This window comes from Scophthalmus maximus, chromosome 4 (genome assembly GCF_022379125.1).
Source record: "Scophthalmus maximus strain ysfricsl-2021 chromosome 4, ASM2237912v1, whole genome shotgun sequence".
NCBI lineage: Eukaryota > Metazoa > Chordata > Actinopteri > Pleuronectiformes > Scophthalmidae > Scophthalmus > Scophthalmus maximus.
This window is the reverse complement of record NC_061518.1, coordinates 16,415,001-16,430,905: the sequence shown is the minus strand read 5'-3', so window position 1 is coordinate 16,430,905 and position 15,905 is coordinate 16,415,001. Positions and strand designations below refer to the sequence as shown.

The window sequence follows — 15,905 nt, the reverse complement described above, 5'->3', positions numbered from 1 at the left end:
TTCTGAGTTATGAGACAGTGTTGTGCTGGCTACTGTTGTGTGCATTTTACTTCACTTTTACCTTTAATTAAAAATCCCATTGATGCAAGGATCAAAGGCATACATTCATTATCCTATGATCTAGTAAACAGACCCCTCTGATATATTCCTTAATACTGTGAAATGTTGCATTACATTACCTTCATTTTGCGGACGCTTTTGTCCAAACCAATTTAGAATAATCTGTTACATATCAGTGGTGTAATGTGACAGTAAATATACTGGCAAAAATTGCCCCCCTACCATGAACGTGTGTAAAGCATGAAGGCTCAACATTCCCTCTATTCACACAAGCTGTCAGCTGCATGTATGTCTCCTGTCCCAACAGCAGAGGGCACTGTGTCACCACTCTTACACTCTTGCTCTTTATTACAATGGTACCTGAAAAGACTCACCCGAGTCTACAGTATGCAGGGGGGGTCTCATCTCATCCATTACAAAAAACAATGTATAAGTTAATGTGGAAAGATCACCTGCTCTTGTATCAAGTACCGAAGATGAAAAAAAGAGAAAAAAGAGATATTTTCCTGATTCATTCATGCAGTTCCCTGTTGATTAGACACATATCTTATATTCCACACAGATGTGATTATATTTCAAAGGTCTGAATGCTTAAAGCAGATACATCTGTTATTTTTGCTCTTGCCTAAGCTCAGTCAAACCAAAACATATTCCATGTAGAAAAACTGGAATCAGTCTAAAAACAACCCCGCGTGTTGGTTCATTGACCCCAGTCTCCTCAACGCTACAGCAGCAGCTGTCTTGGATTCTAGCTCCTTTTAACAGATCATCCCAGTAACGACATCGCCTAAAGCAACGTGGCACATCTCCATAGAAAAAAAGTCCAGTGTGGTCATTTGGGACAGGCAGCGGGTCCACCTGCCAGTCGTCTGCCACCTCTGGATGTGTATTGGCCCCTGTGGTCGGCGAGGGGCACGGGAGGAGGCCCCGCCCCTCCCCCAGATGTGCGCCCCTCTCCTCCCTCTCGCCTCAGCAGAGTGCGGAGCCGCGGGGAGGCAACAGGAGGGTCCAGCACGCGGAGACACATTCCAACTACCCAGCAGCGAGGAGCGGACTGCTTCTTCTGTTCTTTTTTTCTCTTCTTTTTTTTTTTGTTGGGCTGCACCAGCCAGATCCTGCTCTGTCGGTACAGCCCACGAGACCTGCGCCCGGCTCGGCTCGGTCGAGTGGTTCACCTGGGCGGCCAGGTCGGACGCGCAGCGGATGGAGAGACGCAGCGCAGAGAGCGGTGCCAGTCCGGAGCGCGGCTGAGCGCAGGGAGCGGTCTGCCCTCAGACAGGACCTGCCCTCAGCCCCTGGGGGGTGGAAGAAGAGGACAAACCCTCTTTAGGGCTTTTTTTCTGTTTTCTGTTTATACATTTTTGGGGTTGTTGGCGACGGAATGGAGATGTAACCGGTTTTTTACCACATGCACTTGGAAGTGGCGTGAGGCTGGATCCAGATTGAGAAGAGCAAACTGCAGAGGCGTGTAGTTAATTGAAATCGACCCGGTGGTCTCTCTCTTTTTTTTTAATGTGACGCAGCAGCAGAGGTTCTTTCTCCTCCTCCTCCTCCTCCTCATCTCTCACCTCCAACATGACTTCACTGTCTGGGACCAAGGAGAGGTCTGTGAGCAGCCGGAGCAGAAAATATGGGGTAGGTTATTCATTCCGGGTGGACACACCTCTAATACCTATGATCCTGCAAAACATAAAAATTCATCACCCATTCAGTGCTGCATGCACTTCATCTCACAGCACCCTCCCTCCCATATCAAGTGGGGAACTGTAGTTTGTCTCACCCGTCTCAGGCTGACCATGGATGAACACGAAGCTGACGCCTCTCACCAGATTTCTGCTCATGCTGTTGATTGACTGCTTTGTGAAGAGCACATTTCTACACATCACTGCTCCCCCTGTCACAACAGTGCCATGCTTTTTTCCCACTGCATCTCTTAATTGCCACTAACTGAGGACCAAGCAGCCACACTCACACCTGTGTCGCCGCTTCCGCCTCCAGCCTCCAGCCTCCAGCCTCCAGCCTTATCAGTGTTCATTTATCACACAGGGTTGGTTTGGAGACGATGGAGCATTTCCACTATACCATCCTATCCCTTTCTGCCCCATTACAGCCCTTGCGAGGGATTACAGTAGCTACTGTACCCAGCGTCTCCCCAGCCACCACCACATCAATGGGTCTCTCCTCTCTGACTGGATTTACCCAGCCGCAAAAGATCTAATTTCCAACTCTTTGTGGCTCATTTGATGTTCTCTTGTGGCTGTCTGAGCGGGGGGAAATAACCCCGGTGTGATGTGCACGGAATCCGACTCGATCCTGTTTAGTTAATGGAAGCATCCAATATGTTGACTGCCTCAAGTATTAAGGCTGGAGCACCCTCGCGGTGAATGTTTCACATCGCTTCCTGCTTGTGGGTTTTAAATTGAATGACCACATGATTTAATACCCTAATGGTAGTTTGGAATCCTTGTCTGCACACTGCCTGTATGTATTATTGGCACAAGATGACTGTTTAATGTTGTTGTTGGCATGTAGGCTTAACTGACATCTATGAGCTGTGGCAGGTTAAAATATTTCAACCGAGAGGATTTGTTGTTGATCATCTGTTGTGAATTTCAGAGAGCGCCCTCAAACACTAGATGTGTTGTTGAATAGAAAAACAATGAAGGTAGCCTACTGAATATGAACACACAACTTTGTCTTGCTTTACAAGCAAAATGCAAAAAGCTTGACTGTTAATACGGTACAGGTTATGTTCCCTCACCCTACATAATTTCCCTCAGATCTCAGAGCAACATGTGACTTATTCAGACGCCGCTTTTTCATGGCAAACTTTTAACTTTTAATAATAACAATAATGTTGGCACCATTCCAATTATTTGTCCCGTTACCCATCCCAGAGAGTCAGTATGAACAATAGCAGGGCACTGGAACTGCAAAACCTCTGGCCAATGCAGCCATTATTAATAATTTTTTCTCTTGTTTTAAAATGTCCACAGATGCCTGACACTTCACCGACCAAAGCTGCCACTTTTTCCCCTGACACGTGGTACCGAAAGGCCTATGAGGAAAACACTAGATCCGGCACACGGCCCACCCCGGAGGGTGCCGGCTCCATGCCAAGCTCCACAGGCACCCCCTCCCCTGGCTCAGGAATCTCCTCACCGGGGTCCTTCTCTGGATCACCGGGCACCATCTCTCCGGGGATCGGGACGGGATCGCCTGGTTCTCTCGGTGGCTCCCCAGGTTTTGGTACCGGATCGCCGGCCTCAGGCAGTGGAAGTTCCCCTGGCAGTGAGAGAGGGATATGGTGTGAGAACTGTAATGCCAGGCTGACGGAGCTGAAAAGACAGGCGCTGAAGCTGCTCATCCCTGGACCTTACTCAAGCAAGGTAAAAACAGGGTTGTTCTGCTTGCCTTTCTCTCTTAATGGTGCGTATGGATGTGTGTGTACGAGTCATCTTGCATTTGTTGTTCCTGAACCCCCTGGAGACTTGCTCAGCAGCCTAGCCTCCAAAAAGAACCTGTTCTGTCATTAACTGTGGCATTTAGACAGTTACACTTATGAGCGTGGTTGCTGGTGACAGACTGGGCTTCTAATCATTCCCTTGCTTACTGTGTTGTCAGGTCTTATAGATCTCATAAATCATAAGGCTGCTGTTATGTGTCCAACCATCATTTGACCAGGTGTTTGAAAAGAGCAGAAACCAACCAGCCTTTGGGAATGGGATGATTATTGTATCTGAAGCTATTAATCCATTACTGACAAAAACAGAATGATAAACACAGACAAGACTATTTCGATTTTTGTCATGGAGTTTCCCATTTAACATGATAGATCATATCACCACAATCGATGACTTCACTTTATTCTATATTGCTTTTTTTTTCCTTCTGAGGGAATTAACATGATGGATTACTGGAAGACGTTGACCACTTAGAGCAGATTTTAATTTATATGGATTGCTGCCTTTTCAAATTTTCTTCGACAGGTAATTTCTTTTTTTCGGTGGGTAGTCCATATAATCAATTTAAATTCCATTAGTACAGTGATTCTGAACAGGAAAACTGTGAGGCCCATAGTTGATTTATGATGGAGGATCCAACCATGCGCTATACGAGTTTATCATGCATGTATCTAATTTTTCTTTTTGTTTGCTTGATTTCATAAGAGACATTAGAAAACACATTGAAAGCAGGAAATTTCACTCTGCGCAATCTTTTAAACATGTTGCCTCTGGGTTCGATCTTTTTCTGCTGCAGTTGACTGGATTTTAGTTACGAGTACAGTGGGGTCACACATCAGGGTTTGAGTTAATTGATTACAAATAAGCAGTTATTATGTTCAATGGGGTTAATAAGTGAGGGAGAGAGGGAGAGGGAGAGTACAGTGGGGTAGAGAGACTTGCAGTGGAGAGACAGAGGGTTTTTATTAACACAAGAACATGACAGTTGAAAAAGATTAGGAACTGTGGCCGTTAATGGGGACTGTCGGTGGGCAGACCTCTAATTAAAACATTATTGTGAAGTTGGGCTCAGTTCAGGCTAATTAAAGCCTCCCCAATGTAGTTAACTTTATTGCACCGTAGAATAAGCACAGGCACATTACTTACAGTGTTGTAATTGGTGTAGGTTGCGTATGTCTTTTTGGAAAATATATGTGCATATAATCTAAATTGAGCAGAGTGTGTTTTTTTTACCAGCTGCAGAAATGGAAGCTGAACCTACTACACAAAACTATGTTATGCTGGCAAAATACTGAAAACTGTTTTAGGGTCTTCATCAAGAAAAATATCTGACTTTAGGAATGAAAAATAGAATTGTTTTTTTGAGGATTTCTTTCTGGTTTTCCTTTTGACATTGTGACTTCTCCCCCAGACTCTTCTCCCAAGAGTAAATGACCCACGCAGGGGTTTTGTGTCTGAACTCATGTCCTTGGTGAAGCAATGTGTGACCTAATAATCCTTTGCCTTCACTAAATGTGCCAGAGCAGCAGTTCTGCTGTGTGTGTGTGTGTGTGTGTGTGTGTGTGACAGGTCTGTGTGTGTGTGGGCTTGTGTCCCTTCCTGCTGTGCTGTCAGCATGAGATCCCATGTTATTCCCACCGGACACTGGGACATACGTGGCCTCTCACAGTTAGAATAAAAACACAAATCCACCGACCAATCCACACACACACACAAACACACACAGACCTGTCTTTGTCTATGGATTTGAGTACAGGATAGGTCATGTTTGAGTTGGGCTGACCACACATACACAAACACATTCACATACAGACACTCTCGAGCAGGGTTTTTAATAATATGCTAATGATGACCTTCGTCAGTATTATCATTGAATGTTTTGCTGTGTGAATGTCTACAGTTCAAAGTGTCTGTGTGTGTGTACGTGCGTGTGTGTGTGCGCGCGCACACGCATCTGAGAGAGACAGCGTGTTCATTTGTGCTTGTTGGCCATTTCGCATGTTTGTGTGGCAGTTTGTTGGAGCTGTCAATACACACACACACACGCACGCACACGCAAGCAAGCACGCACGTACAGACACGCACGTACACACACACACACACACACACACATACACGTGTGCATATCATCAAAGTATTTTGTTTATACAGCTTTAACTGTATGTCCTAGAGAATATATACAAAGTATTCTGCTTCCTAGTGGCTGTTAGGAGACATAACACATATGAAAAAAATTTAATGGGGATCAAGATGGATTAAACATTGTGTGGCATAAATGAAAAGAGCTACTATACACATAATATAGCATGTGTTTTTCTTCTGATGCGACTCAAGAGTGCTCTGCTGAGGGATTTGAATGAACGGAATAGGTTTTCAGATTTAGACGCACACGTGCAAGTAAAACGCATGCTCTCTTGTAACCACAGGACTCAAAGAGCACATCTGACTCCACAGCTGCACTTAGTTAAGGCCTCTGTCCCCACTCTGCTGGTGTGTCTGTCTGTGTGTCTGTCTGTGCACGTTCCTTCATCCCCAACATACACGCCCAAATCATAAATGCATGGAGGGTGAATGTTTTCTGTTGGTCCAGTTCAACTCAGGAAAGTGGCTCAGTGTGTGTGTGTGTGTGTGTGTGTGTGTGTGTGTGTGTGTGTGTAGTCACCAACAAAGCGTCTGTTTCAGATCATCTGAAAGTCAAACCATCCATGTTTATAAAGTGAAACATATACACTTCCACATCAGACATAAAAATAAAGCCAAAAAAGGAAGTGTTTTTTAGTATCATCGTTCCCGAGGACTACTTACTGGTAACTTGCGATTTATTGAGATTGTCTTCTTTCTTTTTTTTTGAACATGTTATATGAAGTGCAGACTACTGACTGCACTTAAAATGTTTGTATTGGCAAACCCATTGATGTGTCTGTTTAGATGTGATTGTAAATTAAACAGCCGTCAGCAGCTTCTACAGTAAATGGATTTTGAACTGTAATACAAGTCACTTAGTCTGGGATCATTTATAGTTACTGTGCAGTGACATTAGATGACTTTGGTCATGACATGCAGGGGTCGTTTATTTCTGCATGTTACTATAAACATAGTAATTTCTCTGGATACTGCAGCCAAGGGTTGTTATCACCCAGGAATGTGTCTGTCTGTCTCTGTCTGCTTTACCTGTGCCAGCAATCCAGCTTTTCTCTTTTTTTTCAATGTTATTTTTTTCATCAACATTAATAAATATCAGAGTGAGCGCAGCTTCAACACAATAAATTGTTCTTGTCAACGAGAAAACATCAAAACAACACAATTCTGACTGCAGTTATTAATATAATGGTTTTGGCTTTCTGCGTGTCAGAAAATGGAAATGTCCAAAGTGATAATTCTTCGATTTGCCAGAACTAAGTTTGTAGTGAGTTTAGAAGGAAATGGTTACCGCGTCACTCACATCCTCTGTATTGACAGGTACAAACGATAGTGTTAGCATCACTTAGCATTGAGTTGGTGACTCTGGTGTGCTGGTACTTAATCTTCATCCAAAACAAAGTCAAAAGTAAATGTTTTATATTTGCAGGAATATTCCTTTCTCAAAAGCATAGTCAGCTTCTAAGATGCTTACAACCATGTCACACATTCATCATTGCTCAGTTGTCATAGAGATAGAGTTGTTGCCATGCAAGCTTAGCAGCAGTTATAACTGGGAGGTCTTGCGTGGATTGCCTCTATTAAGCATTTCAGCTGTTTTACAGTAATAGCAATTTTGGTAATTGATCAGTGATTCAGGTAATTTATCATCATCATCATCATCATCATCATCATCATCAAACATAAGAATCTTTGACATTTAAGACTAAATAATTTATTATTCATGCAAAATAATTGACAGATTAATAAGTAATGAAGGATTGTTAGCGGCAGCCATAAATGCCTCCTTGTCTAATTGTAATATATTCCACTGGTGGATGGTACAATGTACATCACTAAATACGATCACAATCTCTGGGACAATAATTGTTATTCTGTAAATAAATAAAATACCCACTTCCTTTCAATTAGATGCTAAATTACCTCTGAAATTATTAAGAGAGGTGCTATTCATGCCCAACATTATCAAAAAATCCCCACATCAGAAAACAGTTAGTAGTTCATCTGACCATCAGGTCACTGAACATACTATTTCTAATGTCTTTCCAACCCACAAACACAAGCTCAGTTAATACGCTTGTGGATATAATCAATTTAACTAATCGCAGTCATCCGGTAATTTTCACCCCAAACCACTAGTTTGTCTGTAATTAGTCCACTTATAAGAGCAAATCGTGGACAATTATTTTTTTGCAATCTGTCCTCAAGGGGACGTATTCCTGCACACAGGTAGCAATAGCTATCCTGTAATAACCAAATCCCACAACACTACAGGAGCAGGCCTCCGGTAACCACGGCAGCTGGTGTTGCCGTGGCAGTGACATGTGACAGATGTGAGCCGCATACATATCTCCATCAACGTTAATGGGCTCCTCATAGCTGTGTGCGTGGTGGTGAGAGGCAGAGAGGGTGAAAATATATGAAGTTCGTGTGAATAATAGTGCATGTTACTGTGCATGTGTGTGTGTGTGTGTGTGTGTGTGTGTGTGTCTTGCAATAGGTAAGAAGAGAGAAATAAATGCTATAGTTAGTGTGATGTGTGTGTTTGTGAGAAAGCGAGAGCGATCACACCCTCTTGATGCCTTTCAGGTGTGAAAGACATTACCATATAAAGAGGTGGCTTCATCAATAACAGCAAGATGGTGTGGATGGATGGATGTGTGCGAGGGGAGGGAGGGATGCTGATGCAGGCTGGAATGAAGAGCGTCTCACTGGGTTTATGTCGGTTTGACCCACCGTAAGTGCACGTACATACAGTGTATGGTACGTATGTACCATTTTAGGATGGATATTTATCAGAAACTCCAATGTTGAAATAATACCCAAAGTCTTTATTTTTAATTTAAGTAGTTTGAAAATGTATGTATTCATAATTTGAATCCTATTCTCCAAAACCTTTACATACATTAAATGCAATACATTTCAACAGGACTGTGATGTAATTTCAGCCTACAGAGTATAGGAAAGGATAAAGCAAACCAAAATCATCCAGATGCATCCTAAATGCTTCATTGATGAGATGACAGTATATGTAAGTGTGGAAATTACATCTTGGTGAAGCAAAGATCAGCATGTGGGGAGGTATATTCCGGGAACATTATTATATTTAATGTTAAAAATGTGTGGCTTTAAAATTGATTTTAAAATCAAATGGCCGGTAATTTGTAAAAGAATACTGGGAGGTTAAATATTTGCGATCCATTTTCAGTGAGATAATGAACAGTGCGATGAAGCACACAGTGTCTAATGATAAACACGACAGTGAATTCCCCTCTACTCCAGTCGTCTACTGTACACTATCTACTGATCTTAAAATCCCTTTGGGAAGAGTTGGAACCAGCATAAATGTGCTGCTTAACGTCATGCAGGAACAAATTTACATTGGCAGAGGTCCCTGTGGAATTTTCATGTTAGTTGTTTAAACCATGAGGAACATACATAGTTATAGAAACAGGGCGTCCAACCTAGTACCAGTTAGATGAAGATGTGTCCAGTGTCTGTGCACTAGTATTATCATTATTATTATGTTTTGACATCCTCTCCTCCATTCCCTGCACACATTCACACACACACCCTTCTCTTTTTTCTTTTGCTTAATTAAGATCTAGAGAAAGAAAAGAAATAAAGAAATAAGAAATAGAAATAAAAGGGTTTACATTTAGAGGAGAGGGAGAAGGCTGGAGAGAAAGTGTAATAATGTTATCATTGTCATTATGGCCGCTGACCCGAAGCGGACACACTTAATTAGACTAACTAGCCCAGCCAGTAGGCTGCCACAGTCAACACAGACTGTGTGTGTAAAAAGAGCCAGAGAAGCGTTGCCAGTTCCTAAAGCCAGCAGATGACGAATTTCAGTTTGCCAGTGTGCATTAATTAGGACATTTAATACAAAATCACACATTATTAGATCCAGTGGATGGATATGCAGAATGTTTTTAAGCATTTGTACAATGTGTGCCATTTCCAGTATGCTTTATTATGATTCTCAAAAACACAGTCACTTTTCACTGCCTTTTATATTTTTTAGAGAAATAAAAAGAGCCTGGTACTAGAGCTTTTTAATTCTTCCCTTCAATTTTATGTTTGTCTATGTGGGAAATGTTTACACCATGTTATTTTCAGCAAGTGTCTTCCTGGAAAGTTATAAAAATACAAACATGAAACATTCTGGTGGTCAAGTTCTCTTCATTCTAGCCCACGACATTTGTTATCACCCCTTGTCTTTCTTTGTCCTTGTTTTTTCGATTTTGTATTGTCAAAGTAAGGGGAAAAAACAACAACGTATACCGAAAAACCTGAGTAGTCCACTTTAGACAGTGACAAAGAGAAGCCTGTTTTACATTTAGAGCACCTCTGCATAAGTCACAAGCCAAAAGACCGTAGCAAACGTGTATGCCCACCACTCCTTTGCACCAACAACGCACCACAATAATAGGCAAATCACATGTACGAGTGAACACACCCAAAACGCACAGGTGTGCAGATACTCACAATAGTACAATGTACTGGCATAGACGGCACCAAGCACCCTGAGGTTCAAATGAAAAGACACACAAAACACTGGCTTGTCTGTACATGCATTATCAACAACACACTGGATGGTGGTGAAAGTGGCTAAGGCACCTGCTGCCACGTGGTCTACTGCTGCCATGGCAACTGCCTCACCATCACCTCCGCCACACAGGAATACGTAGAGAACACGGTAAAGTAGTCATGCAGCTGTCTCATGTACAGAACGTTGCTTTTTCATCTGTCTGTTTATCTGTCTACTGCTGCTATGTGCTTTTTCCTGTTCAGTTTCTTCTTCTTTCATATGTTTTCTTCCGAGTTTTAAAAGTTCCTACCAAAATGAAAAGTGATAATTTCCAAGTTTTCCTGTAGCAGGTGCCAACTGCAGCACCCTGTGAGTTCTTGCTCGCTGAACAGTTATTTGAAGACCTGCTAACCACACTTCTAACATTAGCCAACTTGCTGTCATGAGCTGATGTATCACACAGCACCTTGTGCGCACACATGCACCCTCATAGGCTATCACCTAGTCAGATATAACACGTCTATCTCCAGCATCTCACATGATGGAAAAACGCTTGGCTTTGAGTGACAGGGATGATGTGTGTGTTTGTTTTTGTGAGTGTGACTCTGTGTGCATATCTATTATGTATATGTGAAATATATATGTATATATATATATATATATATATATGAAACATTTTTTTTCAACTTTCAAGGTAAGGGAACTTGCCAAGTCAGGGAATTTGGCTTAGCCTCCTCAACAAATTTAGAGTTAGATATTCAGGGTTTTATTATAGATAAGGTATGTGTGTATGTGAGTATGTCAGTGATGTATGCGTTTTTTTGAAAGACGGGATGGGTACAATAATAAAAACAAATTCATCAGGTGGGGATGCTTCATTCAAGGGACATAAAACATATAGCCACCTGCAGCCTTGTTGCAGTGCATCAGGTTTATTTAGAGTATCAGAGCTCACCCTCATGCCAACGTTTGTGCCTTCATAACTATTTGAGAGTCTTTTTAAACAGTCTTTTAAAATGTGAGTTTTGGGTTCAAAATTAGACAAATGTGGATTTAAAAAAATAAGGTTTAATGTTTGTCCCTTAATTAATTTAATAATTAAGTTTTAGTTTAGTTTTATTTGTTTATTTTAAGTACACAGCTAGAGAGGTGTATAGTATTTACAATAGTTTTTTATTGTATACACCACCAATAGAGTGACTAAATAGAAAGCTGAAACGGAGGATGTGAAGAAGGACAACAGAGAGAGATAGTAGTAAAGTTCCAGTGTGGGTTTGACAGTGGATCTGTGAGCGCTCACTGTGGCAACAGACCTACCTTATAGGGTCAGAATAAGTGCCAGGGCTTTGCCATCCGTTCATGTTTTAACAACTAATGTAATGACATTCCTGTTCTAAACACACTGCACTGTGGGCAGTGAAATTTGTGTGTGCATTCCTCGTTTAACTATACATAGGTTAAGAGGCTGACTAATGCCAATAATAGGACAAGAAAAAATGTACCTCTCTCTCTCTCTCACTCTCTCTCTCTCTTTGTATATTTTAAGGACTGTGAGTCTATTGTGTCATTGCATTGTAAAGGGCAGGAGGTGAAACAGGAACAGGGCTGACATTTCTAGGGCTGACATTTCCGTGGCAGACTTCACGACAGTAGTTGTTGATCATTTCCGGAAAACGTTTTTTATAAAGGCTTGTTTTTGGAAACCTTAACTTTAAAAACTGTCTGCGTTGCAGTTACTTTCTGTAGAATATAACATCTGCTCGTGATGAATGCACAATATGCGCTATGGCTCTACAACACTGTAGGTGTTGTACAGTTTGTATTGCAATAGCTGCCATCAACCCTGAGTAAAATACATTAATATCATTTAAACCTTAAGGCTTATCATTCATCTCAGCCCAGCAGCATCTTTGCGATCCTCACATTACTCCTCTCTGAAGCCTATCAACAAGATGGAGGAGGAGGAAGGGAAGAGAGAGAAAGAAAGAAACTAGTCAAAATAGAGGGTTAGAGAAAAGGAGAATCATAAAGGCTAATAATTCATATCAGCTAAATAATGGTAGAAAGGCGTAAATGGAAAGAGATGGTGTGTGTGTGCACACGTGTGAGGGAGAAAGAGAGAATTAAATTGGCTGTTTGTTCCCAGCCTGTGTTTCAATCAGACGCGCAGAATAGCCTCTAGCCGTTAAACTTTCCAATTACCTTGAGCAGATGGAGCCTGCAAGGCTCGATTTGGAGGCTTTAAAATTGTTGTTGTTTACTGTTATCTGCTGCTGACTATACAACAAGCCACATGCAGTGTCAGAGAGGGGGTCACACCGAGGCAGACTCCCCCTTTAAACTGTCCCTCCATATATCTCTGTATCTCCCCTTCTTACGCTTTATTCCAGCTTCCTGAATCATCCATTGGATTTCTCAAAAAGCATATAAGCAGTATCTGATTCTGAATCAGCAGCAGTCTATGCAAGCTCTTGGCCTGATGGTTGGATGACCGTACGAACCATGAATCGCCCCCCTTCTTATTAATAACAACTCTGCTCCTGAGTAAGACTGTTGAACCTCAGCCGTCCTCTCTGAGCAGCTCAGTGGCCAACAGTGAAGCACTGTGGTTGTTACGGAGCTTCCATGTATGAATGAGAGCTAGTGTGTGAATGTGAAGCCTGGAAAAGAGCAAGCACGCTCAGTTGGCTTTCATGGATATGGAACTGTTAAAAAATGTGTTTTAGTTTTAGAGGCTTGCAAGATGATTCAAGCACTCCCCGAGGATGTTCAAGGTTTATGTTAAAACACATAAAACCTCTCTGTATGAGCCTGAGGGAAATCTGACAAATTGGTTTAATGTTCCGGTCAATGGGTCTTTCTGTATTGCATGGCTTGTTTATGTAATTATCTGTTGGTATATTTATGGTTTTGTGTCAGGAACTCTTACCTGAATAGATGTTTTTTATTGTCGGTGAATGTATTTGTATGAATATAGATTTCTCTTGTGCTTTAGTGTAGGCTACATTTAAAACAACATGTTTTTTAACAGTTGAGGTGGTCTGTAAAAAGTAATTTATAATATTAACAGTTTGATTAGCTAATAACCATTGTGTCGTTATTTAAATTGAAACATACTATTGTTGTTTTAAACACAAGATCCTCATCATTAAAACTTTAGATTGATTTAAGTCATAGCCTGAGGCTCCCTGTAAGCAGAGTTGAGAGATGCACATTCGTGATTGGTATGTCTGAATTTATTTGCCCATTAAAAGTTTTCTTGTGCAAATGTTACTCTGTTCCTGTGCACACGCTGTTCACCTGTTTCCTGGTGTGGGTTCACACATGTGTAAATGGGAGTTGTCAGGCAGATCTTTACCTTAAGCTCCACCCTATTGATCCTCACTAACCTTGGGATGGAAAGACACTGGAGGCAAGAATGGATGGATGGGGGAAAAGAGGAGGAAAATGGGGGACCAGGGGAGGAGGGAGAGGGCGTCTGAGTGTGTGTTCAGGTGAGGGATACGACAAGATGGATTACCCAGCCCAACAGGCAATTTATCACTGTCAGAGAGAGAGGCAAAGTGAGACTATTTAGAGGGGAACTGGACGAGGGGAAAGGAAAGAAAGGAAGACTAGGAGGGAAGGAGGGAGAGGGAATGTCCTGTGGAGGAGAAAGGATAGGGTGGAGGGCCTGAGGCAAAGATGGAGTAAAAGTAAGTGGAGGATGAAAAAGGGGAATAAACCGCAGTGGCAAAAGCATAAGCTCCAGGTTTCCTGGTTCCTGAAGCATATGTACTGTATTTCCTGGGTATAAACCAGTGTCACCTGTATTTGTCATTGATTTTTTTTGTACTGCACAAAAGTGTGTTTCCTTCTGAAATGTTCCACTCAAAAAGCTTTGGGAATCTTTCCCTGGTTTGAATGGACAACCCATGTTCACCACGGTGGATTGCAGTTTTCAGACCTTTTTAGACTCATAATAATGATTAACCCATTTCTGCTTGCTTAAAATCGTAGGTAACGATCTAACTAAACAGTATTTGGTTAATCGAACATTACATTTTGACCTGTCTGCTGACATTTGTAGAAAATACAGTACAGAGGATTGAGACAAACAATCTGTATTTTGTACTGTGAGCAGAGTGTTTCAGGATTAACCCCCAAAGGCCAGTTAGACCTCCTGCAAATATCCCATGTGAAAACTTTTACATACGGGGTATCCTAATTCTGACTGCCTCGTTGGGAGGACATGGTCTACCCGCCTTCGCCTGCCGCGTAAACCTGGTTTACGCCAGATTTCCTATTTGCAATCACCAGTGTGCTCCGCACTTACTGCTGTTGTCTAGCAACGGAGCTGCAGTTCGTAACCTGGGATGGGTTGGGCCAGGAAGGATACACCCATTGGATCCTTCGTTACACGAGAATGGGAAGGACTTATGGTCAGTAAAGGCCAGCTAAGAACAACCAGGCTCTCTCCCCGTCTGCTCGTTAATTCACATTGTGGCAGTGGGCTCATCTGTAGACCTAACACTGTGTGAGCTGGGACATGATTTGTAGCTCTGGTTGTTAATGGAAAGGGCATACACATGTATAGAAAAGCCCGGCAGACACAAACTCTTAGATATGGAGAAAGCATTAACGCAAAAATCCACACGAGAGAGTGATAGATGTGATCCGTCTGTAACATGTGTTTCCAGTAGTTGTAGGGCTCAACATCCCACCACACACACATGCACAATTCTTTTTTAAATACAATGGGGTCCAAAGGTCTTGGACCACTTTCAGACTTTTGGACCCCACTGTATGTGTGCCCGTGCCTGTGTGTAGTTAGGAAAATACAACTTTGTGTAGGTGGATGCCTAATGAGCAGTCGAGTCAACGTTCAGTCTGCCAATTAACAGTGGCTGCATGGACGTAGCCTCTGGTGGGCTGCAGACTCAGCTACATCATGAACACGGTCTGAGGGAGTGCTTCAAAGACTCTCTGAAGGCCTCTCGTTAAGACCTCCACACGGCCCCTGTTTCATGAGTCACTTATCCACAACCATTCAAAGAAATGACATTTCAAAGAGTTCTAACATCTATTCAGACCAACACATCAAAGCATGAGAAGCCACTGTTTCGCCCTCTATGAGTGAACCAGCCCTGCTGTCCTGCCCCCTGTGAGAGTAGAGGGAGCAACCTCTGCAAGTGGTGGAGGCTTGAATTCAACAAGTAATGGTGATCACATGGAGGCATATGGTTGTATATGTGTTCAAATATATACACTTAAATTCTAGAGAAAAATAATTAAAAGGAAAGAAACTCTATTTAACACAGTTGATTATAGAAGCTTTATCAGTTTTGTTTTTTTTACATATTGTGTAATTACTAGTTATAGAATACCAGCATGTGATTAATATGAGCCAAAGTGTTTTTGTGCAAAACATGTTATCACATCCGTCACATCTGTATGTGGCCTCACCAACACACCCAGTATTATACAGTGCACACACATTCACATACAAATATGTACACACAAACACACCTCATGTCTCCAGAGAGACAAGTAATTAACATCCCCTATAGCTAGTTAGTTGTATATGCTAATTCATTTCTGCATCGCTATGGCAACACAAATGTCCAAATGCGTTTTTCTTTGTTATTAATATAGTGTGTCAACATCACAAGGGAATGTGATCATGTACGTGTCTGTGTGTGTGTGTGTGTGTGTGTGTGTGTTTGTGT

The 15,905-nt window shown here is 42.0% G+C and overlaps 1 protein-coding gene across 3 annotated transcripts in view; it reads left to right on the top strand.

Annotated features, from left to right (window-relative positions):
* Positions 1–379: 379 nt before the first annotated feature.
* The window catches only part of kif26ba (kinesin family member 26Ba), a 72,975-nt gene continuing 57,449 nt past the window's right edge, over positions 380–15,905 (top strand). For all 3 annotated transcript variants that reach the window (XM_047331405.1, XM_035627625.2, XM_047331404.1), the window contains exons 1-2: positions 380–1,695; positions 3,057–3,449. In XM_047331405.1, the coding sequence (XP_047187361.1) occupies positions 1,636–1,695; positions 3,057–3,449 (453 nt within the window). In that variant the 5' untranslated portion in view covers positions 380–1,635. The remainder of the gene's footprint in view (positions 1,696–3,056; positions 3,450–15,905) is intronic.